The sequence below is a fragment of the Halichoeres trimaculatus genome, unplaced genomic scaffold (genome assembly GCF_033239565.1).
Source record: "Halichoeres trimaculatus isolate MK-OKI-2021-1 unplaced genomic scaffold, fHalTri1.1 fHalTri1_scaffold_2, whole genome shotgun sequence".
In the NCBI taxonomy this organism is placed as follows: domain Eukaryota; kingdom Metazoa; phylum Chordata; class Actinopteri; order Labriformes; family Labridae; genus Halichoeres; species Halichoeres trimaculatus.
Genome location: NW_027437180.1, coordinates 4,487,391 through 4,511,525, shown reverse-complemented (window position 1 = coordinate 4,511,525; position 24,135 = coordinate 4,487,391). Strand labels below are relative to the sequence as shown.

General features: G+C 42.0%; 7 protein-coding genes across 7 annotated transcripts; 3 read left to right on the top strand and 4 right to left on the bottom strand.

Annotated features, from left to right (window-relative positions):
• Positions 1 to 1,785: 1,785 nt before the first annotated feature.
• On the top strand, positions 1,786 to 2,788 carry LOC141806085 (histone H1-like). Its single transcript, XM_074691319.1, has one exon. It carries the CDS (start codon positions 1,830 to 1,832, stop codon positions 2,442 to 2,444), a length of 615 nt encoding a protein of 204 aa, XP_074547420.1. The 5' UTR covers positions 1,786 to 1,829; the 3' UTR covers positions 2,445 to 2,788.
• Positions 2,789 to 3,759: 971 nt separating this feature from the next.
• On the bottom strand, positions 3,760 to 4,128 carry LOC141806739 (histone H2B 1/2-like). The gene has a single exon (XM_074692405.1). It carries the CDS (start codon positions 4,126 to 4,128, stop codon positions 3,760 to 3,762), a length of 369 nt encoding a protein of 122 aa, XP_074548506.1.
• A 2,761-nt stretch (positions 4,129 to 6,889) lies between these two features.
• LOC141806449 (histone H2A) lies at positions 6,890 to 7,297 on the bottom strand. The gene has a single exon (XM_074691997.1). It carries the CDS (start codon positions 7,287 to 7,289, stop codon positions 6,906 to 6,908), a length of 384 nt encoding a protein of 127 aa, XP_074548098.1. The 5' UTR covers positions 7,290 to 7,297; the 3' UTR covers positions 6,890 to 6,905.
• Positions 7,298 to 7,652: 355 nt separating this feature from the next.
• On the top strand, positions 7,653 to 8,063 carry LOC141806318 (histone H3). The gene has a single exon (XM_074691770.1). It carries the CDS (start codon positions 7,653 to 7,655, stop codon positions 8,061 to 8,063), a length of 411 nt encoding a protein of 136 aa, XP_074547871.1.
• Positions 8,064 to 14,725: 6,662 nt separating this feature from the next.
• LOC141811362 (histone H4-like) lies at positions 14,726 to 15,037 on the bottom strand. The gene has a single exon (XM_074699395.1). It carries the CDS (start codon positions 15,035 to 15,037, stop codon positions 14,726 to 14,728), a length of 312 nt encoding a protein of 103 aa, XP_074555496.1.
• A 6,096-nt stretch (positions 15,038 to 21,133) lies between these two features.
• LOC141806309 (histone H3) lies at positions 21,134 to 21,544 on the bottom strand. The gene has a single exon (XM_074691756.1). It carries the CDS (start codon positions 21,542 to 21,544, stop codon positions 21,134 to 21,136), a length of 411 nt encoding a protein of 136 aa, XP_074547857.1.
• A 359-nt stretch (positions 21,545 to 21,903) lies between these two features.
• On the top strand, positions 21,904 to 22,287 carry LOC141811336 (histone H2A-like). Its single transcript, XM_074699361.1, has one exon. The coding sequence runs from the start codon at positions 21,904 to 21,906 to the stop codon at positions 22,285 to 22,287; it is 384 nt and encodes a 127-aa protein (XP_074555462.1).
• The last annotated feature ends 1,848 nt before the right edge of the window (positions 22,288 to 24,135 follow it).

Below are 24,135 nucleotides of genomic sequence, written 5' to 3'. Positions count from 1 at the left end.
TTAACACTTATTGTTTTCTTTATTATTTGTCTTGGGGCCATATTTTACCTTTGTACCTGCTACAAAAGCTGCTTCAATCGTCTTGCAGCATCTGTATTGTTGTTCATGGATAGCAGTTCAGCTCTTCTCGAATAAAAGCCTGAGGACTTTTCTGCTTTATTGTTATCTATAGATAATTCACTAAGGTGTCAGATGAAAAAGTCTGAATTCAGGACGGATATATTTACACCATCAGGCCTCTACCTAAAGAGACAAGCACTCACAAGAAACCTGCTGCATAATAGTAGAAAATTCCTGAAACCACATGGCTCTTAATGTTCCCCATGACCTGAAAAAAAAAAAGTTTGGTCATAGTGAGGCAGCAAACTTCAAGCTTAAACAAGTGTTGTGACAAAATAATGCTGCAAAGAAATCTGTGTATTCTTTTGATATTTGGTTTTGAATTGAGATACAAAATACTGTTTTGTTTTTGTTTATTTTATAAAAACAAATAGATGAAACTTTGTTTTTTAATGTCCCATTTGTTAACATAGATCACATAAAGGGCAGTTTAATTACGGGTTGATTTTGATTTTAGTTTTTTGTTTGTCAGATCATTGTTAGTGGGGAGTTCTTTCACTTGTTGATTTTTCTTTTTCCTTTTTTTTTTAAATTAAAAAAGCTGTCGATCCTAATGCATGCAAGCAACTAGGTCAACAACCTACGATGATCGGACAAATGAAATAACAAAGTATGTGGATAAAAAAGCTTGTGGCCTGTAATTTAACTCACCTTTATTTGTGGAAAAAAGTGGGATATATATAAATATTTCCCATTTTAATATAAACATTTTTAAAGCTGAGATCTGGACAAAAGGAACTGTTTTCTGTTTTAGATCTTTTATTTGTTTGATCCACAAGTGAAAGAAATTCAGACTGGGATACCTGAAAACCACTGAAACAAAGTTGTTATACAGACTAAAAATATGAAATTGATAATAGTGTTGTTCAAGTACTTAAAGAGATAATTGTGGGGTGAAATAAAAATAAATCATTAAGTTGATGACTTCTCTTATTCAATGCTTAAAATATGGAACAAATGTGTCCCAAAATTTGTAAGAACTGTGAGAACAGTTTAGAGTTTAAGAAAAAAAAAAATTCAAAATGTCAGTTATTTTGTCCATGATGTTCTGCTTAAACAAAGGTCCAGTTAAAGAAGTGCACACGAACACACATTATACATTTAAAACCAATTATTTCTAACACTGAGTGTCCAAAGAGTCACCTTCAATCACAGTGAGAAACTGTTCACTCCTCAGCCTACATCAGTGTGTTTGCTGCTTCCTCAAAAACACCATATTCTAAACAAACCACGACCAGTAGATGACTTTTCTACTTTGGTGTCTCTACAGAAACTTGTAAACAACAGAAAGGAAAGGTGTTTTAGTGTACTGATGCGTTTTACATGGATTTATTAAAGAAAAGAGAAGGACAAGTCGATGAGCAGCTGCTATCACCATGATCAATCCGTGATGTTTGGAGTCTCCCTGAACAAAAGCTCAACAACCTGAGAGACAAACATGAGTTCAGTGTGAAGAGGAAAAGCTCCAGTATCTCCTACTTTTACAATCAGCCTCGATCTCTCAAAGAACACTTCGTTTGGAGCATTTTTAGGGAAAGAGAAAACACAAGTTGTCCGACTTTCAGACTGAGTGGACGAGCTGCTGCTTGCTTGAGTCTCTACGGTTCTCATGTGTGCTTTAAGGACAGCCTCCCGCTCAGGATTTATCAACTCTACACCCAGAGAATCCTCCTCACGTCTCCTGTTGCGTTCACTGAACTGAGTAAACTATGGCAGAAGTAGCTCCAGCTCCCGCCGCTGCTCCGGCCAAAGCGGCCAAGAAGAAGAGCAGCAAGCCGGCCAAGAGCGGCCCCAGCGTGGGCGAGCTCATCCTCAAAGCCGTGGCTGCCTCCAAGGAGCGGAGCGGCGTGTCGCTGGCTGCTCTCAAGAAGGCTCTGGCTGCCGGAGGATACGATGTGGACAAGAACAAGGCCCGCGTCAAGACCGCTGTCAAGAGCCTTGTGGCAAAGGGAACTCTGGTCCAGACCAAGGGAACCGGGGCCTCCGGATCCTTCAAGATGAACAAGAAGGTGGCAGAGAAGAAGGTCAAGAAGTCCGTAAAGAAAGCCGCTCCCAAAGCCAAGAAGCCTGCAGCCAAGAAAGCAGCAGCGGCCAAGAAGCCCAAGGCCGTTAAGAAGGCAGCGACCCCGAAGAAGGCCAAGAAACCCGCAGCGGCCAAGAAAGCTGCAACAAAGAGCCCCAAGAAGGCCGCTAAGAGTCCCAAGAAGACCAAGGCCGCCAAGAGCCCCAAGAAGGCTGTGAAGAAGGCCCCTGCAGCCAAGAAAGCCCCCGCGAAGAAGGTGGCCAAGCCCAAAGCCAAGAAGACAGCAGCCAAGAAGAAGTGAGCTGTTATCATCTTAGCATCTAATTAAGAAACAAAACGGCTCTTTTAAGAGCCACACACCTCTCACACTAAATGACAATTTCCTGCTCAGCACAGGTTGCCATGTCCGCTTTTTTCTCGCTCAGTGCAGCTCCCAACCCTAACCCTTTTTGTTCGTTTCTTTGTTTCTTTGTTTTTTGCATTTGTCTGTTAGAGAAGTGAGTCTCAATGGGTGTGGATTATAAATAAGCAATAATGTCCAAAGAGATCGTACTGCAGATAGAGAGAAACTGATACTGGAAATGTCATCATCAGACCCTTGGTGTCAGCGTCCACTGATTACTTTAGAACACAGAAGCAACAAGTATTAATCTGAACCAGGTCATGACTGAGACCATTTTCCAGGGGCTATGTGAATCACAATCATGATTTTATCACAACTCAGCAAGGTTGCCATGTCCGCGCTTTTCCCGCCCAATCCAGCTCCTTTCTTAACATTTGATTTCTGTGTGGGCTGAGTGGATGTTTGGGCTTGGATTCAGTATTAATAATACAAATGAATATCAACATCGATTTTCCTTTTCCTTATTATTTATTTATTTTAAAACAATCAACTTGATGAATCTATTATCAGGTAGGATAGTGTAAATGTAAAAAAAAAAAAAGTGATTATTTAGTGCAGTGTTTCTCAAATCCGGTCCTGGGCCCCCCTGCCCTGCATATTTTAGATGTTACCCTACTCCAGCACACCTGATTCAGATGAATGGCTCGTTATCAGGCTGGAGCAGACTTTGATGACGGGCTGATCATTTGAATAAAATTAAAATTAGAGGGATTAATCTGGTTCATGCAGAAAAAGACCACATCTGTTCTACACCTTTATTTGAACTTTGATGTTTTCAGGAATGACTAAGAAATGTGAGCAGTGAAGACTGATCTACATCAGATATATGTGACAATAGTTAACTCAGCTTTGCATTGAGCACGCTGCTCGGATTAGATCCTCATTGAAGGTGTAATAGAGCAGAGTTCAGCCCTGAGGAGCAAACTGTGCTATGCTGACGTGGGATTCATGGGATATCACTATAACGGGTGGTTGACATAACTGATACAAACCCGGATGTAGGCGCCAAATCCACGCAAATCTGGATGAACTCACTGAGCGTTTACTCATAAGAGGTCGTGGGAAATTGAATGCATTGGCACTCGATCAATAATATGGGTACAAGTACGAAAAGTTGAGTCATATTTATTAACTTCATTGGTTAAAGGATCTCTTTAGAGGTGAGTGGGTGGCTCTTAAAAGAGCCGTTGGGTAGTGTTGTCAGCAGAGCTGTTTACTTGGAGCTGGTGTACTTGGTCACAGCCTTGGTGCCCTCGGACACGGCGTGCTTGGCCAGCTCACCGGGCAGCAGCAGGCGGACGGCGGTCTGGATCTCCCGCGACGTGATGGTGGAGCGCTTGTTGTAGTGAGCCAGACGAGAGGCCTCACCGGCGATGCGCTCGAAGATGTCGCTGACGAACGAGTTCATGATGCCCATAGCTTTGGACGAGATCCCGGTGTCGGGGTGGACCTGCTTCAGGACCTTGTACACGTAGATGGCGTAGCTCTCCTTCCTGGTCCTCCTCCTCTTCTTGCCGCTCTTGGTGGCTTTAGACACGGCTTTCTTGGAGCCCTTCTTGGGCGCTTTCACTGTCTCAGGCATGTTTACTGTCTGCTCACTCAGACTATGAGGGGCAGCAGCCGGGGGCGCTTTCTTAGAGGCTCCTCCATGCAGATAAAGCCGTGCTGCAGCTCATGCAGGATTGGCTGGGACTGGAGTTTGGACTGTGGTCCGAACTGAGGGGGGAGGTTTCGGCTTTGTCTCAAATTCTTGCGCGGTTCCCGCTTCATCCGTGCGCCGTGCGCCAAATTTCTTTGTGCGTCCTGACAAAGTGATTTGTCTTCGTGTCCTGATTCTGAGTAAAAGCAGGACAGAGAATGATAAGAAGAGTTTGAAAAAAGGAAAAGCAAGTTTTCAGCAGCTGCAGCAGACTTTTAGAAAGCACAGAAGGCTTTGGAGATCATTTTCCTCCTGTGATAAAAGCTTTGTGCAGTTTGTCAGATTGTTATCTGGTCTGATTTATTTGAGATTTATCACTAGAACATACAGCTCCAAATTCTTACTAATAATCAGGGTTTACTTTTCCCCAGCGTTGAGCACACATTCTGAAAAACACAAGCACTCAAACATCCCAAATTATGGAATTATTTCTGTGTCATCAGAGTTTGAATGTGAATTTCTAACACTGCTTTATTTTTCAGCATCAAAATCAGACTTTGTATTTTAAAAAAAACTTCATATTTCTAGCACCTATTATTTTGTCTTACTTTGATTCGATTTCAATGTTGAAAAACTTCGAATTGATTAAGCAGTTGGTTTTTAATCCTAAATCAGATGTGTTCTGTTATAAAACTGAGTATCTGTTTTTTAGCAGTTTTCCCCCTGGGTAGAACTTTATATTAAAGCCTGTCTTTAGTGGATTTTCTGCAACAGTGTGACACAGTGTTTAAGGGACACTGAGCTTACAACAAATATTAAAAGTTTTCATATTGTAGTTTCATATGACAGAGTGGATTTCAAACTGAATATTAAAGCTATATAGAAATAAAATAAAAACTAAAAGCAACATTGGTTCAAACTCTGGAAGCATCCATGGTAATGTGTAGATAATCATTTTCAGATGAATGATGATGAAGAAGAAAATGTTTATCCATCCTCTAGTTTCCAAAGCCACACTCAGAATTATTACACTATGGCACTACAGTTACTCATTGTTCTCAGATCAAAGAAAAACTTTAAGGTCCCTTAATGTTTAGGGAACATCAGGCTTTGTTAGGTTTCAGTGTAAACAAGAGGAACGTCCTGATTTGGTTCTGACCTTTAGATAACCACAGGTTGACGTTCTCCTTGGGTTCTGTGTTCCTAGAGTCAGTGTAAAAGAAAATCATGTCTCAGAATATCCAGTTTTTGAAAGTTTCACAGTTCTTCAAACTCCAAAACATACAGCATTAAAAATCACCAAAAAAACCCTCAGTGTTAAAAAAGGTCATATGAAGCAACATCTTTTAGTGATGATGACGTCAGCTGATCACCTCTGGATCATCTGTCAGTCAGCTCTAACAGCTGTTTGTGTGTCTGAACATGTGCACTGTAATAACCCAAACATTAACAACAGTAACAGAGCTTTGTCTGTGTTTTTAACCTGCTTAAAAAAAACCTTTCACCTGAAGAAAACCTGCTCTCTGTTTATTTTGTGACCTGAAGAAGCACAGGGATGACTTCACCAGTAAAATGCATCATTATAAGATTATTTGTTTACTATTTAGCCTGTTAGTAGCCCTTTGATGCACCTCGGGGTCCAAAGTGAATGAAATGTACTTTTATGTGCAATATCTTTGCAATTACCTATTTTTTTATCATTCAGGGTTTGAGGAATTTCTCAGTGAAGTTTTTATTTATTTTTATTAATTTATTCATTAATTTTTAAACACGATTCTTACTTCTCTTAATTTTTCTGTAATAACTTTTTTAATAAAAATACTTTTTGAACCACTTTCCTTTTATTGCACAACATGGGTCCAAAATGACCCGAGTGCTTCTGTGCTATTTCTGTGAAGTGAATGTATTAATAAGGCATAATGTATAATGTGTTTTTATTTGCTATGCCATGTATGTGGTATATATATTCTTTCTTTTTTGCCTGGCACCAATCATCATTTTTTCCCTTACTTATTTCTATGAGCTGCATAGATTTTGTCCATGGGTCAAAAACAACCTAAATGAATTTAAAATGGAATTTAGTGGGAACCTTTGCAATTTGTATGTTTGTTATTAGGAGCATGTTTACTGTAGACAACTAATTCCCTGATACACTTTTGACTCAACACATCTCCTTATGCACATCTGATACACATCTATTTGTTCTAAACACTAATTATAAAACTGCTCAAGAAAACATTTGATGACTTGAAAGGTAACTGTGTATAATAACTGATTAGTTGTAAGTTGAGAATATGGTACTTTTACTCATCTGAAAGGAAAATATCTTTAATTATTATTAGCTTATCGTTACAAAATCACAGTGCTCTGAACTGGCCCTCAGTGGCATCATGACCACAGTGAGCTATGAGCAGAAGAAGGGAAAGCCTGCTGTCCTCCTGTGAGTACCATGCATGATGAGACAACAGTTGATGACAGCAGTCACATCTAAGAAACTATGGATAAAAGTGGATTCATTTATAATATATGAAACCAAAACAGCCGCAGATCAGTGATCAGTGTAGGTCTATTAATTTCAATGGATTACTTATGAGATTGTCTGACTGCATTCTTCAGTGAAGCCTTGACTCTCTGGTACTCTGGGTAGGAAATTGTCTCTCTGGTGGTGGTGGGTGGCTCTTAAAAGAGCCTTTGTGTTGTTTGCAGTCAAGTATGAGACTTTACTTCTTGGCGGCCTTCTCGGTCTTCTTGGGCAGCAGGACAGCCTGGATGTTGGGCAGCACGCCGCCCTGAGCGATGGTCACTCCGCCCAGCAGCTTGTTGAGCTCCTCGTCGTTGCGCACAGCCAGCTGCAGGTGACGGGGGATGATACGGGTCTTCTTGTTGTCACGAGCGGCGTTTCCGGCCAACTCCAGGATCTCAGCGGTCAGGTACTCCAGCACAGCCGCCAGGTAGACGGGGGCACCGGCTCCAACACGCTGGGCATAGTTTCCTTTGCGCAGCAGTCTGTGGACACGACCCACGGGGAATTGGAGCCCGGCACGGGATGAACGGGTCTTGGCCTTAGCTCTGGCTTTGCCGCCGGTTTTGCCTCTTCCACTCATGATTAGTCTTTCGTGAGTCGGGATTCACAGATATGATGCGCCCTTTGGCCCAAAGCCCCCCTGATATAGGCTGAGAGCGCGCGCATTTCCCCGGCGCACCAACCAGTACAGAGGCTTGGAGCAGAGCAGCAGAGGGCGGCCCGAGCTCAGCTCCGCTCCACCACACTCTCCAATGAGCAGCGGAGCCTTAGCGGGGGCTCTGTCCCCCTCCTCTGCGGGGCTGAGCTCCAGGAGCGGCCTCTCACCAATCAGCAGCTGCAGCTCTCAAGCAGCGTCACCGTTTCACAGCCGCTCCTCCGCTTTAAGAGCAGCAAGGCTCCGCTCTGCTTCATATATTTCTCCAAGTCAGAGAAAGAAGACAGCATGGCAAGAACCAAGCAGACCGCTCGTAAATCCACCGGAGGCAAAGCTCCCAGGAAGCAGCTGGCCACCAAGGCTGCCCGGAAGAGCGCCCCGGCCACCGGCGGCGTCAAGAAGCCTCACCGTTACAGGCCCGGGACCGTGGCTCTCCGGGAGATCCGCCGCTACCAGAAATCCACCGAGCTGCTCATCCGCAAGCTGCCCTTCCAGCGCCTGGTCCGAGAAATCGCTCAGGACTTCAAGACCGACCTGCGCTTCCAGAGCTCTGCTGTCATGGCTCTGCAGGAGGCCAGCGAGGCTTACCTGGTGGGGCTGTTCGAGGACACCAACCTGTGCGCCATCCACGCCAAGAGAGTCACCATCATGCCCAAAGACATCCAGCTGGCCCGCCGCATCCGTGGAGAGAGAGCTTAGACTGTCTGCAGCTCAATAACAACACAAAGGCTCTTTTAAGAGCCACCACACCAACAAAAGAGCCCAATCCTGCTGAAAATATCAATCAAACGGAAGTCTCAAAAAGACATACTAAATGCAATGCATCTGTCTCCCATGAATCACTCATTTAATCAATTAACATAATATTTTTTTTAATTAATTGATGGCCCCCTCACGCAGCACATCATGAATTAATTTTATCTGTCACTCTCACCCATCTATCTCAGTGGATGGGACTTACAATGGTCAAGTCACGGTTGCCAGACTCAGCAGTCCCCTGTCAAACAAACTAACAGCAGCTATCACTGAGGGTCTGCATGAGCTCTACACTGAGTTAATAACATATCTTTTAGACCCAAGAGTGTTTGCTAACTTAGAAGAAGTTCTCCATTGCTTCTCCCGTACTGGGCTACCAAATACACGTGGACCAGAGCCCTGTTCCTCCAGGCTAACTCAGTTAGCTGAATGACTTCAGGATCATCATCACACAAGCTTTCTCTGTGCATGGAAGCAGGTGAAGCTACAATAGTGTAGCAAAAGATCACTTAAACCTGCTCCAGGAAATGTTTATTTCAAAAAACTGGACATCCGTCTCCAATCCCCCTCTGCATGCTGAGCTGCAGCTCCCTTCCAGGGACAGTTTGTTCAGGAGCTGTGATCTGTGCTGCTTTTCATATGAACGGTTGGGCCGGTGTTGTGCCAAGGTAGCTACCCATGCCAGGATTCCTACCCCCTCCACGGAGGAGAGCGCCTGCGCTGGGTGACGACTGTGGCCGATACAACAAAGAGAGAGAGATAAAGTTAAGATTGTGATACATAGACTAACCCCGTGGTGGCTGGAGGAGTTGTTCCTCACATCTCATGTGATCATCTTCAATTGTCCCAACTCCTGTTTCCAAGCTCACTTACCTGACTGAAGGCTTTTTACTCAGATGGGTTTTTAACTCAGGACTCAGTCGAACCATCGACTAATGATGCTTCAGTTTGTTGGTGGAGGAATTCCTGTCCAGTCACAGCTCCATCAGCTTCATGATGTTTGTGTTTCTCTCTTTGCTTCTCTTCAAGTTTATTTTTCTTCATATGCTCACACAGTTAGGCCACTCACACATAGTGAGGAGTGCACAGTAACATTTCAGATTCAATGTTTCTTCAATTGTGTCTTTTACCTTCATCCACAGAGTCCATCACTCCCTCTGTGTCCTCCTCCTCTGGGAGTGTAGCGCTGCTCCTGCTGTCCAGGGTGCTGAACCACATCAGATAAAACCTGTTCTGTGAGTTAAATCAAAGCTCTTTAAAGAACCACCTCAGTCCACACAGATGATGTCCCCTCTGTGATGATGTGTTCACAAAGCGTTTCATACACACTGACCTGCAGCAGGACATCCATCACAACAGGAATGTCCTCACAAAATAAAACTTTGGTGGCTTGTGTGTAATAAGCCACAACACCCAACAAAAGAGCTGACATACCTAGAAAATGTGAATCAGACAGAAGTCTTGATAAGACATCACAAATACAATCACTAAATCATTATCCAATGGTCGACATTGTGACGTGTGACTTCAAGTCAAACAGAAAATATACACTTTGACGATGGAGTAAAAGTTTGTATAGATTAATGAGCCAGTCAAGAGGTCAACAATCACCTCAGCAGATCACTGCTCCATTGAACAACCCAATGCTGCCACACAGTGGTGGTTTGGAGCTCCTGCGTCGAACCTTCAACCTGGAATTGAAAGCGATAACCACAGCAGGAATTGTGCTTTAAGTACTGAATTGTTTTAGATTCTAAGAGGAAATAAGTTGATGAAAGACCCAAACAAATCCTGTGTTTGCTTGAGGAAGAGTTATTCAGAAACCATGTGATCCTCTATGAGGGTCTCAAACACACCTGCTTTAGCTTCCCAGACGGTAGACTTTTAGCTGACACAAAATTCCAAGTAAGGACTTAGACCATGACTCACACCACGAAAAACTGCTTCAGTCTTGACTGGAGGAGGGATTCCAAACAGCTTCAGCATTTACATCATAGGATGACACTGCAACTTACACATGATGTGGAGTCTACAGTAACATCTTTTGATGTTGAACTTTTAATGACTCTTTGTTTTTGTTACTTCTTGCTACAGAAACAGAAAGTTTTCTCATAGTTCACTCCCTCTGTGTCCTCCTCCTCCTCTGGGAGTGTCGCCTTCTTGTAGCTGTCTGAGGTGCTGAACAACATCAGGTAAAAAAAGAGGATGATGGCCTTCCTCATGGAAAATGAGATGTCAAGGCAATAAAACTTTGTTGGTCGCCGTGGTAAGCATGGATTCAATGGATTACAGTTATTCGAAGTTGTGTACAGTATGTTTACTGTCATGGGAAAATTCAATCATCTGTCAGCTCATCTTCTGTTTGCAAATAAAAAAAAGCCTGATGGCTGTAGGTATGCTGGATCTTCTCTGTGGCAGTTTAAACCAGAGATAGGAGATATAAAGCAGAGAAGGATGAAGACTAACAGAGAGAGGAAGAGGAGAAGCAAAGCCTCTTCACCCCTCTCAGCTTTAGTCCTTCTCTCTATGTAAGTCTTTATTAGGGGGTGCACACAAGCCAAAATATTATTCATCAAGTTACACATCCTGATTCTTCTATTTCTCCTGAAGAGATTTTGATAAAAACAGTAAATTTGGGGACAAAATATTAAGAGGATACTTTGGGGGCCCGCAAGGTCCACCTGATAAATCCACCTTGACAAAGTGCCTTGAATTAGACGATAAGAGGCACACTCTTATGCTCTTTCTGGATGTCACTTACAGGAAGTTTGAAAAAAAAAAACAAATCTCTCTCAGTGATTTCTGGACATATTCAGTTTTTAAAAGTTTGACTTAAAAACAATCAAACTTCTAAAAAAATATATACAGCAAGACAATTCATCATCTCACAATACACCCCACTGCTCACGTGACACACATATTTCCGTCATTTACATTTCCTCAAGAGTTGAGAAAGTTTTGTTCATGAGCATGGGATTTGTAAAGCAAAACACAATTTCTGTTCTCCTGAGATTTAATGAATAACTTATGTCAAATGCCCCTGTGTCACCATAAACCAAGTTAAATTAATTAGTTTCTGGGTTACAATCAGGTGTTTATTAGTTAAATGCTAAATGAATAATAAATAATCTTATAATGAATCCGTGTGCTTGTTGACAGGTCACAATAAAAAAGAGAGCAGGTTTTCTTTGTATGAAAGTGTTTTTAAGCAGGTTGACGAAGCACTGTTACTGTTTATGTTTGGGTTATCACAGTGCACATGTGCAGACACATGCAGGTTACTTCCAGGTGTTTTTGCCTGTAAAGCTTTCACGATAAGCCTGAAGGAAAAAATTACAACTTTGTTGCAATGACAAAGTTCTATTCCCTGAATTTCTCCTCCTGGATAAATAAACCATATTCTATTCTATTCTATTCTATTCTATTCTATTCTATTCTATTCTATTCTATTCTATTCTATTCTACTTAAAGGAGACAATCCACCCACCCTACCCCGAAAAACATCAAAGTCAAAGGAAATATTTGTCACTCAAAAAGGACAATGCACTGAAGGAATTTAATCTACAGGTTGATGTTCTGCGTAGCTTGAATTGAACACGGGAAGGAGTGAAACACTGGATTCCACAGAAAACGGGTGCATAAATGATCACAGAGGTGAAATGTGGCTAGTGATGATCCGCTGATACCCGAGGCTCCGACACATGCGCCGTAGCTCATGGAGCAAACGTATCGAAGCACTGTGCCGGAGCGTGTATCGGTCATGTGCCAAGTGATGTCCGAAACAGTTGAGTGACGTATGAAACATTTGAGTGTATCGAACTACTGCTGTGGCTCGGACATCAAACGAAGCACCTGACTGGCAGAGGTTCGGTTTGACATTTACATTCAGTACTGAAGATCAAACATAACATGATAGACTACTCTGAGTAAAGTAAAACAGTTATTGTAGGGCTAAGCATCATAATATGAGAATTACATATCACACAGAATCACGTCACATAAAGGTGTTTTGTAGTGAACTGCTACTATCATGGACTCGTAACTGGCATTTGTGAGTTCAAGTCCTGTCCAAACATGCCAATGATAATATATTTTAATTAGTGCTTTCCAGCGATTAAAAAAAATTAATCTAATTAATTACAGGATTTGTAATTAATTAATCAAATTAATCGCATTTTAATCTCATATCTGCTTAAGGTCCCAAAATAAAGATTTTGAATTCCAGGACATTAAAATACACCAAAAAAACATTTAAAAATAAGGTGGGAATATTTACAACACATTTTTAGGTACCCTGATGCATAAGGAGCACATGAAAAAAGTTTTATGGTTCTATTTTTATTCGATTTTTCTATCTACTTATTCCTGCACCTAAGATAAGTTGATTTGATTTTTAGGACGGTTTTTGCTTTAACTCAATGTTAACTCGATTTTCACTGCAATATGAACTTCTATACTTCTATGAGGTCAGGAGAACCAGGGCTAAAGGCTAAAAACTGTGAGGAACTATGTACAAAACACTTATTTCAAGTCTTAGATCAAAGAAAAGTGAAGTATTTTCAGTTTTACATGCTCTGAACTCACAAACTGTTGCTCATTGGTGCAGAGCAGCCCCAAGCTGAAACATGACACCAAGAAGATGGAAGGAAATTTTCAAAGAATTCTTTAGATTTAAATACAGGATATATATCAATTACTCAGGGCTTGTTTGATGCAGTAAAGATTGTAAAATTATCTGTTTTTTACAGAATTGAGCTAGAGCAAACGGTTGATTTTCTGCAGATTTTCAAAAAGGACGTGCGAATAAACGCGATGTGGAAGCAGTCTCGCTTCCCTCCCTCAGGTTTTTTCGAGTGTGATACATTCAGGGACCGTCGGAAATTTGAAAATCTGACGAGAACACCTCTTTTTCCAAGTAGGACACATGGTTTGTAAATGCCAGACATTTAAATATAAGTGCGTCTTTGAATGCCCCGCGGGTTTGGGATCCAGATTAATCTGCATTAATATTTATAATGCTTTAATATGCGGTGTAATTAATTAAACTAATTTACACGTTAAAATGACAGCCCTAATTTTAATCTTAAAAAATGAGACATCTGGCATCAAAATCATCATCAAAATCTTTTAAGCTATGTGATATTTAAATTTGTTTTAGGGTGTTATATGACTACTGTCAGGCTTAAGTATGGAGCTACTGTGAACCTCAATCAGACGTCACAAATACATTGTCTTTATTTTTATTTTTCAAAATGTATCTTATTGTGTTTGTGAGCGTGAAACCATTCATTCATGCGGTGTCCGCCAACAAAAACGCATTAGCGGCTCAAATCCCAAATGACTCATGAAACAATTAGTGCGTCCCAAATCACATACTTCCATACTCAAATACTCAAAATTTCGAGTATACTGCGTCAAAATGAAAAACAGTATGCATAGTATGTGAAAAATGAGTATGCAAAAGTACCAGGATGATGTACTCAAATCGGCCCGGATTTTGAGTATGCAGCTGTGGACACTTAACGCACTCATTTCATCCTCTGGCAGCAATGTATAAATGTAACTTATTGATGTTGTTTTTTACACGTGTTGTTTCCACCAACCACCATCAGCTGTTCACGTTGTGTATGTGGTGTAACTTGTTTTTGTTTGTTTTGTTCTGCGAATGATAGGCTATGCCAGTGTTTCTCAAATCTGGTCCTGGGGACCCCCTGCCCTGCATGTTTTAGATGTCACCCAACTCCAACACACCTGATTCAAATGATCACCTTGTCATCAAGCTCTGCTCGAGCCTGATAACGAGCCATTCATTTGAATCAGGTGTGCTGCTGGCGCTCGGCAGTATGCTATTTGGGACAGCACTACACCCTCAAAATTTGCGCACTAAGCCAGTGAGTATGTAGTATGCTTAGTACACTAAATTTGAAAATTTTGAGTACACAGTATGGAAGTATGTGATTTGGGACACACTGAATGACTTCATCATCATTTCAATTGCACTTCATTTTATTGACCACTAGATGACCTACTCGAGCATTGTATCATTGAAGCCTCGAGCAATGAAGCATTTTTTCAAATCTGGTGTCAGAGCCTCAACAAAGCCTCGAGCGCCCATCACTTAATGTGGCTGGAAGACAAAAAAGGAGGGGAAGCTGGGCTTCACAAACGTCAATATGTTCATTGTGGCAAGAATTTCCCTTCTATGTGCAAATCTAGAAACCAATATCAGCTCTGCATATCACAATGCTGAACATTGTAACTAAAATGATTTCAAATATGAAGATGATTTCCCTCCGATCACCACCTTGATTTTCTCTCTTCCACAATAGGCTTGAATCTGTTTCTGAACACAATCCTCACCTTCACGTATTAAAGATCACATCCGGTTGGTTCCAGACACTGTACAGAGTGAACATCACAGGCTTTGAGTGGGTGAACCTGACAGGTCGGAGTCTGCTCTGTGTAATCCGAGTTAAATGAGGATGCTATGCTATAATGTTCCTAATAATAGTATCATTCGCTGAGGGATTATGTGCTCTTCACATGAGGACAGTGGGTGGTCCTGAAAAGGACCTTTGTTTGTCATAAGCAGTCAGATAAATGGTTTAACCTCCGAATCCGTACAGAGTGCGTCCCTGTCTCTTCAGAGCGTAAACCACGTCCATGGCGGTCACGGTCTTTCTCTTGGCGTGCTCGGTGTAGGTGACGGCGTCAGGGATCACGTTCTCCAGGAAGACCTTGAGCACCCCGCGGGTCTCCTCGTAGATCAGACCGGAGATCCGCTTGACTCCGCCACGGCGAGCCAGACGGCGGATAGCGGGCTTGGTGATGCCCTGGATGTTATCACGGAGGACTTTACGGTGACGCTTAGCGCCTCCTTTACCGAGTCCTTTTCCTCCCTTTCCTCTTCCACTCATTTTCGTTAGTCAGATGCGGCACACGATGTGAAGCTGAGACAGACTGCTCACAGCTTTGAACACTGCATGAGGACGTGCCAGAGCTCCGAGGCAGCGCCGTTCTTCTTCCTCCCTCCTTTCTTTCGTTCATGTGGATTTCGATGTTTCTGGTAGATCAGCGCCCTCTGCTGAATCAGTTTCTCTTCTGCTGCTTTTGCCCTGATCAAGATGAGCAGAGACGACCACACTACAAGTCGTCCGCATTTACAACCGACTCATCAGTCGACTTTAAAACGTACAAACACCAAGATGGTGAAAACAGAGTAGAATCACAGTAGTAAGGGCATTTTATCCGATATTTGACAAATCTGGAAACTAAATTGTTACCAAGAAATTTCTTCACCTATGTGTTTCTAAAGGTGTCATGTACTAAAAGTTTGAAGTTCAACTCCTGTGGGAAACCTCTCAAAAAACTTCTCAAAGTTGGAGTACTGATAACCGATTTTCAAAAATTCAAAAGTGCTTAAATTGGACTTAAGTGACCTGTGAAGGGTCAAACTAGGGATTTTTCATGATTCTGAGCTGATTGCAAACAATTATTTTTCAGCAAGGCAACCCCCTAGTGAAAAAACTCCCAATAACCCCCACTCACACATACCCTGCAGGGTACACTTAAATTAAAAAACAGCATTTTTTTTTAATGGTAAATAGGCCTAGTTTCTGTTTAATGGTGATTGCTGTAGTTGGTTGACATTCAAGTTAACATTAGCACCAGACATGCTGAAGTCATTTGGGTCCTTTTTCCCTGTTGATCATGGACAGACAAAATATCTACTGCTTTAACATCCGATAAGTATTATCAGCATTTTTTTAATGCGTTCCTTAGGAGTAAGTGATGTTGTTTGTTTCCTTATCTTCACAAGTGTAACGTGTGCATTCTATTAGTTATTTGACTTTCATATATATTTTGTAAGAATGTGTTTCATGTTTGAGTTATATTTTGATGTTTTCAGTAATATTTGGTGTTACTGAGACATATTGATATTACAAAATATTAAATCTATATTTTCATTTTACTTTGCATGCTTTGATAGTCTAAGATTAGGCTATAATTGCTGTACTATGGATGAAGAGGTTACTCCAGCTCTGCTTTATCGTTTCATCTGTGGAGGCCCAGATACACCAGCTGAGAGGCTTATACAAGGAACTCCCTAAGGCTACTCTACTTTTTTGAAACATGTAGAAGCAGTTGGAAATGCTAGGATTTTGGAGCTTATGCAGGGGTATGACCAAGAAGGAAGACTTAGGTACCACAAAAAGTAGAGGTGTCCCAATCCGATATTGATATTGGATATCGGTCCGATATCAGCAAAAAAACAAGTATCAGTAACGTATCGGAATGCATCTAAAATCTCCGATATGAGCAGTTTCTGTTACCCATTGGTTGATAATAAATGGGTCAGTTTTTCCTCATACCTACTGTTGCTGACTACTGTTCTTTGTTTGAATAATATCACTTAAGCCTTTTCTAACATGACAGACATACTACAAAATAAGTAATAAAAGTATTCATGTTTAATGCTGATATCGTATCAGATTAATATCGGTATCGGCCAATACTCAATGCTGCTGTATTGGTAACGTATCAGACGTGAAAATGTAATATCGGGACATCCCTAACAAAAGTGTCAAAATGATTTGTACAACAAGTTTGTCGAGGTCACGAAGAAGTCAGCTAAAGCATCAAAGGCAGAGAAAGAGTCAGCAAAGCTGCAGCGAAGACTCTGAAAAACAGAGACGCTAGCTGATCTTTTCTCATGCCTTCACTGGGTGTGATACGGTTTCTGCTATCGCTGGCCATGGGAAAACAACTCTGTTTGACAGGTAATAATAATATTATAAATAATAATAATAATAATAATAATAATAATAATAATAATAATAATAATAATAACAATATATCATAATGAAATATTTGTATACTAAAAGGTCTGAAACAAACCTGAAGTGCTTTCTTTTGCAGATTTGCAGATTAGAAGCCAGCTGTGTAACTGTCTCTTCATTTTTTCCTCCTATTAATGACAAAGGAACAGATTAAATCTGTCCTGGGAGCTGGCCCACACGGTGACGCGTTTCGTGTCCTCCAATGTGCCCCGCTGTCCATTCTCCTGCTGCAGGGACAGCAGCTCTGACCGTCTCCACTACCGGGTCATTCCAGCACACTTTTCTGCAGTGTCTAGGATCAGTCAGACCAATCAGACGTTTGCCTCGGCTGCAGCACATTTAGAGGCTAGGAGAGGCGCTCATTTGATTGGTGGAAACAGCGCTCGGCTGTGTTAAACCCACTCATGGCTTTTCTCCTCCCTTTCTGGAGGCGTGGAGGCGTGGACGCGCACCTCTGCGCTCCTCTGCGCCTCTCTTGGCACTGCAGGAAACTTGCAAAGTGCGCCGGTCACGCCCTGTCCACACAGCGAAGGCCAGCACAGGGCAGGTGCACCTGCGCTTGCGCCTGGTCTATGAAATTAGAGCCCTAGGTGTTCATGGTTATGAGCCAGTTCCCACTCTAGACCCCATAGCTCCTGAAGAGCTACTCCAGTTCACAAGCTGCAATTGCAATTCTTCTTGCAGTAACCGGCGATGCAGCTGCAAGAAGGCGTCAAGTGCATCTTAGCTTGTATAGTCTGTAAAGGCATTATCTGCAAGAATGCCATTCATGATGGTTTTGATGATGACTCACGTCGACACCTAAAGCATTTCAGAGCATGGATAAGTATTTGCTCTAATTATTGTGCTACTAATTGAAATAAATGCAACTTCATATGTAAATGCAAAGGTGGGTGTGTCATTTTTTCCACTAAGGAATGGTTGTGGTGAAAAATAAATGATAGCAATCAACTCAGAATAATGAAAAACCACTTGTTTGACCGTTCACAGGTCACTTAAGTCCAATTTAAGCACTTTTGAATTTTTGAAAATCAGTTATCAGTACCCCAACTTTGAGAAGTTTTTTGAGAGGTTTCCCACAGGAGTTGAATTTCAAACTTTTAGTACATGTTATAAGACACCTTTAAAAACACATTGGTGAAGAACTTTCTTGGTAACGATTTAGTTCCCAAATATTCAGATCTTTCCCTTACTACAGCCTCATACACACATCTGTTAGAAAGATCTGCGAGTGAGAGGAAGTGTGATTTAGAGACAGCACGGTGGTATGAGTATCTAACAAAATAAGACCATCAAAAAACACTGAATGTTAAAGTGTTTTTTTTTTTTTGCGTGGTTTTGATGATTATGATCACAAGATTGATTAAAACACAATTATACACACTCAAGGATGGATAGCAAACAGTAGAGAAACAATCATTGGATTTGCCATTCTTTATCTCTACCCACCTCAATAACGTGTTACAGCACAACTTCCTCATCAAGAATTTTTTTTTTCTATTTGTTCGATTAATGAAACAGGAAACTCTTGGTGGAACTGGTGGGTGGCTCTGAGAAGGTCTTCAGAATTATATATGTATTTTGTTTAATGTAGCCAATGGTGGATGCTCATATAATGTGGAGATATGTTGATTTTAGATTGTTTGTATCACTGGAGCATTCAAAACCAGGAATTATTTCAGCTCAAGCTCAATATTGAGGTTTGAATTGTTCAGAGAGCTCTTCCTGGAGCGATTTTTGAAACTTCTTTGAGCAGTTAATCACTAACTTTTCCTCTTGTGAAGACGGTTAAACTGTTTCCATTGTACAGAGGACTGAATTATCATAAAAACCACAAAACAATAGAACCAACTGCCTTATATTACGTCAGACAAAAAAACATTTTTTAACATTTAAAATGAACTTTGTGATCACACTCATGGGAATTAATGAGGACAGTTCAGGTTTACATGGTAAAATAGCATACAAGTAACTTGTAAATATGTGACAAGACAAGTTTATTAAATCGCAAGCAAAAGCGCAATCGCAATATTGTCCACCTAATCGCCAATCGCACCTTTTCCCCAAATCCTGCAGCACTAATCTACAGCCAGGTGATATGGTGATGGCAGACAAGGGCTTCATAATTAGAGATATCTTGCCAGAAGGAGTTTTATTAAATATCTCCTCTTTTCTTGTCAATGGACAGTTCACTCAACAGGAAGTTAATCACAACAAGCGGATCTCAAGTGCCAGAATTCATTTTGAGCGCTCCATCCACAGAATTCATGTTGACCCTTTAGTCAGTAAGCTTCCTGGCCTTTTATTTTTACACCTTTCTGCTCAACTTCTAGGCCTGATCTCAATGTGGATTCTGGGAGCAGACAGAAGGGTGTGAACAGGACCTTTTGGGGCGTTTCTCTCAAGCATAAATGTGTAGCTCAAATTATGTTTTGAGGTCTTTCTTCACTTTGACCGCTCGCGTGTTGACTGACTTTTTTCTTTGCAAAGGAAAATAAAACCTTGCTGGCCGGCAGAAGTCTCTATTTCATTCTTCACCAGAAACAGGAAAATTTCCACAACAACCCGGAAATGGGTGAGACGTCACAAATGACATAGGACTTAACAACTGGATCATCAATCACGACAAAGAGCTCAATCTAGTAGGAAAACCTGTTACAGCACACACTGAATACAGAGGCTCTTACAGAAGAAACATATTCATTCAGCAAATGATACACACCTTTTTTCTTTTGCTCATAGCCTCACCTAGAAAAAATAGCATCTTATTAGTTCTGTTCCCACTGAAATATTTCACACTGTATCTTCTTCACCACGGCGCAACCTGTCCAAGTCTCTTCAACCACATATTTATGAAGCGCTCTGCTGCAGGAGGTGTAACACAGCCCAAAGCGTTTCTGACCTGCTGCTTTTTTTTTTTTTCTTCCAATACACATTTAAGTGTATCAACATTTCCCATAGGAAAATATATTAACTACAGATGTTTTAAGGAGAAAATTTATCATGAATAAATACATTTAAGTGTATTAGTGCTCAAGAGACATAAAACCCCCACATGTTTAAACCATTTTAAGAAATATTAACGTGCTGGGGTATGAGTAATTCAAGAATATAGTATATAATGATATAGTATATGATATATAGAAATGTTGTTTAACTGTTCCAGTGGGTGGCCTGCTGCAGGTCAATGTGTAAAAACACTTAGTGAAAACATAGTTACAGAGTAGAAATGAACTTTGCCGTGGGGTGAAATGAGGTGGTTCTTTGAAAAGCTTGAATATGACTGACAGAGCAGTTTTACCTGTTGTTGTTCAGCACCTCGGACAGCGACAGCAACACCACACTCCCAGAGGAAGAGGACACAGAGGGAGTGAAGAGAAAACTTTCTGTGAACAAAGGGAAATCACAAAAACAAACAGGTAAAAAAACACTGGTTTCTGCTGTTAATGTCAACTCAACACCATGCATAAGTTACGGTGTAATGTAAATGAATGAGAGAAACCCAAACATCATGAAGCTGTTTTAACAGCTAAGATAAACAGGATTCCCTTCTCCAGTCAAAACTGAAGCAAACATTTCATGGTGTATATGACTCCTTGCTTGATGTTTTTCAACAGTTCAAAGTCTACAGTCAGTGAAAGCAAAAGCAGGTGTGTGAGCCACATAGGAAGGATGGTCTCTTTGTTAAGTCAACACAGGATTTATTTCTGTGGCTTAGAAAGTATTTACTGCTCCTTGGACAAAACCTCGTTAGAACATAAAAGAATTCAGTTATTGAAGAAAAAAATCTGCTGTAGTAATAGTTTTCAATTTGAAATTGAAGACTCATTGCAGGAGTTACAAAGCACCACTGTGTGGGAGCATTGGGCTGTTTCGTGGAGCGGTGCTTAGGACGTGTGGAGGAGAGCTCTTTTCTGCCTCCTTAACCTGTATTTACTGTTTCTTCAGCGTTGGAGTTAATACCTTTGATTTCACATTTAGTGAAAATAAAATATAAGTAGGCCTGAATTATAGTTTTTCACGATGCCGAAATTTCTTTAATGTTTTTTGTTGCATTTAGAATGTCTTTTAGAGACTTCCTTTTGATTTCCATTTTCTGCGGGATTCGGCTCTTTTGTTGGTGTGGTGGCTCTTAAAAGAGCCTTTGTGTTGTTGTTCAGAGGTGCAGACAGTCTAAGCTCTCTCTCCACGGATGCGGCGGGCCAGCTGGATGTCTTTGGGCATGATGGTGACTCTCTTGGCGTGGATGGCGCACAGGTTGGTGTCCTCGAACAGCCCCACCAGGTAAGCCTCACTGGCCTCCTGCAGAGCCATGACAGCAGAGCTCTGGAAGCGCAGGTCGGTCTTGAAGTCCTGAGCGATTTCTCGGACCAGGCGCTGGAAGGGCAGCTTGCGGATGAGCAGCTCGGTGGATTTCTGGTAGCGGCGGATCTCCCGGAGAGCCACGGTCCCGGGCCTGTAACGGTGAGGCTTCTTGACGCCGCCGGTGGCCGGGGCGCTCTTCCGGGCAGCCTTGGTGGCCAGCTGCTTCCTGGGAGCTTTGCCCCCGGTGGATTTACGGGCGGTCTGCTTGGTTCTTGCCATGCTATCTCCTTTCTCTGATTTGGAGAAATATATGAAGCAGAGCGGAGCCTTGCTGCTCTTAAAGCGGAGGAGCGGCTGTGAAACGGTGACGCTGCTTGAGAGCTCCGGCTGCTGATTGGTGAGAGGCCACTCCTGGAGCTCAGCCCCGCAGAGGAGGGGGACAGAGCCCCCGCTAAGGCTCTGCTGCTCATTGAAGAGCATGGTGGAGCGGAGCTGAGCTCGGTCCGCCCTCTGCTGCTCTGCTCCAAGCCTCTTTACTGGTTGGTGCGCCGGGGAAAAGCGCGCGCTCTCAGCCTATATCAGGGGACTTTGAGGCGTTGAGGACATTTCTCTGGATCCAGGCTGAAGAAGAACCAACCATGAGTGGAAGAGGCAAAACCGGCGGTAAAGCCAGAGCTAAGGCTAAGACCCGTTCATCCCGTGCCGGGCTCCAGTTCCCCGCGGGTCGTGTCCACAGACTGCTGCGTAAGGGAAACTATGCTCAGCGTGTTGGAGCCGGTGCCCCCGTCTACCTGGCGGCTGTGCTGGAGTATCTGACCGCTGAGATCCTGGAGTTGGCCGGAAACGCCGCTCGTGACAACAAGAAGACCCGTATCATCCCCCGTCACCTGCAGCTGGCTGTGCGCAACGACGAGGAGCTCAACAAGCTGCTGGGCGGAGTGACCATCGCTCAGGGCGGCGTGCTGCCCAACATCCAGGCTGTCCTGCTGCCCAAGAAGACCGAGAAGGCCGCCAAGAAGTAAACTCTCATACCTGACTGCTAACAACACAAAGGCTCTTTTAAGAGCCACACACCTCCACCAGAGAGACCACTTCCTGTCAAGAGTACCATGGAGAAAACTATTATTAGTAAAGTAGCAGTCATGGTACCCCTTGAAAGGTACATAAAATGGTCGTTAATCATCCATCCCGTAGGCTACCGACACTCGAGCAATAGTGCCTCGATCATTTAAGTGTTCAGCCATCTTCGACCATGTAAGCCAAAAACAAAGTTTTTGTGTGTGTGAGAGAGGGAGAAGTTTCGACGAGTGGAAGTAAATAGCTTGCCATTACGCACAGAGATGACTGGGAAAGAATGATTTATCTTGGACAAATGTCCAAATGTGACTGTTAGTTGCAGACTGAAAATAACATTAATAAGACTACCAACTACAATTAACAACATTCATGGGGCATTCTACCGAAAGTGTCCAAATTGCTATTCCCTGACATCGAAAGAGTTAACAAAATGTCTTCAGTCATATATGGTTGCAAAGGTCTTTTCTTATAAACTATTTAAACAAAAACAATAAAATAAGACAGAGATAACCAAAAAATATATTTTAAAAAATCATCTTTTTTTTTTCTTTAGGATAGGCCTACTTTCTATTGAGCTGTCCCTTGACCAGATCTCTAAAATTCAAGTCATGTAAACAACACCAATTTTTTTTTTTTTTTTTTTTTTTTTGAACTACAAAAAAATTTCTACACGTGAGTACACTTAATGGATAAAACGTCTGCCCTCAATATTAAGCTAGAAAACAATATTGAATTGATATTTTTTAAGCTTTCACTGCATTAAATCTTTTAAACTACTTCAGACCTATCTAAAAATATAAAGTTTTATATAACTTTTAACTTTCCTGAGCTCCTGCAGGAACAGACGCCTCTTGAAGAGCATCCTTCTGTTCCAGGAGGGTTGAATAGATGTGAAGAGGATGAAAGCATTAAAGCAGGAGACGTCAACCATGTGGAAGAACAGGCACACAGGCCAGCGGCATGTCTTCCTGCGGCAGGAGTATGTCCCACATGCAAAAGGTTAAAAAAAAGGGGAAAAGCAATAAATAAATAAATGTGAAAATGTTTTTACACATCCTGATTAAAAAATACAGAAAGAAATAAAGAAAATAGTTTATTGCTATAATCACACAATAACATGAAATGAGTAACAGTAAAAAAAAAATTAAAAAAAAAAGAGTTGTGTAATTACCTGGTCCAGATGGTCGACACCCCCTTTACATCAGTTGTAGTCCAGGATAATTTTCGGTTTTCTGGATCCTGATGCTTCAACCTCTGGCTCTCTGTGTCGTGTGCTTAGGAGGAGGACGTTTATGTTTTTTTTTAGGCACATATGACACGATTGCCTTGTTTTGAGCAAAGGCAAACAAAGATGAGGGAACATGTCTGCCCCTCATTTCAACTAGCTTTTGGTGAAGCTCAGGCTTGTTTGCCCTGGGTTAGGGTTAGGCTAACCCTAACCTAACCCTAACCCTAACCCTAACCTAACCCACTGTCCCAACCAGGGCCATCTTGTTTTTCAGAAGCTCCTCAGCCAGGGGGGAGGAGTAAAGAAGTTGTTGGTTGTTACTGTGTAGCCCTGGAGGCCATCCGTGAGCTCCAGCAAAACTCACATCCCCTGTTGACGTTCTGGTGGAGCAGAGCCAGACGTCCCCGTGTAGACCTGGAGCCTCAGCACATACAACATCTTAACATCACAGAGGGCCCAGATCTTTAAGCCATACTTGGCTGACTTCGATGGCATATACTGGCGGAATGAGCAGCGGCCCCTAAATGGGACCAGCTGCTCATCAACACAGATATCCCTCCCTGGG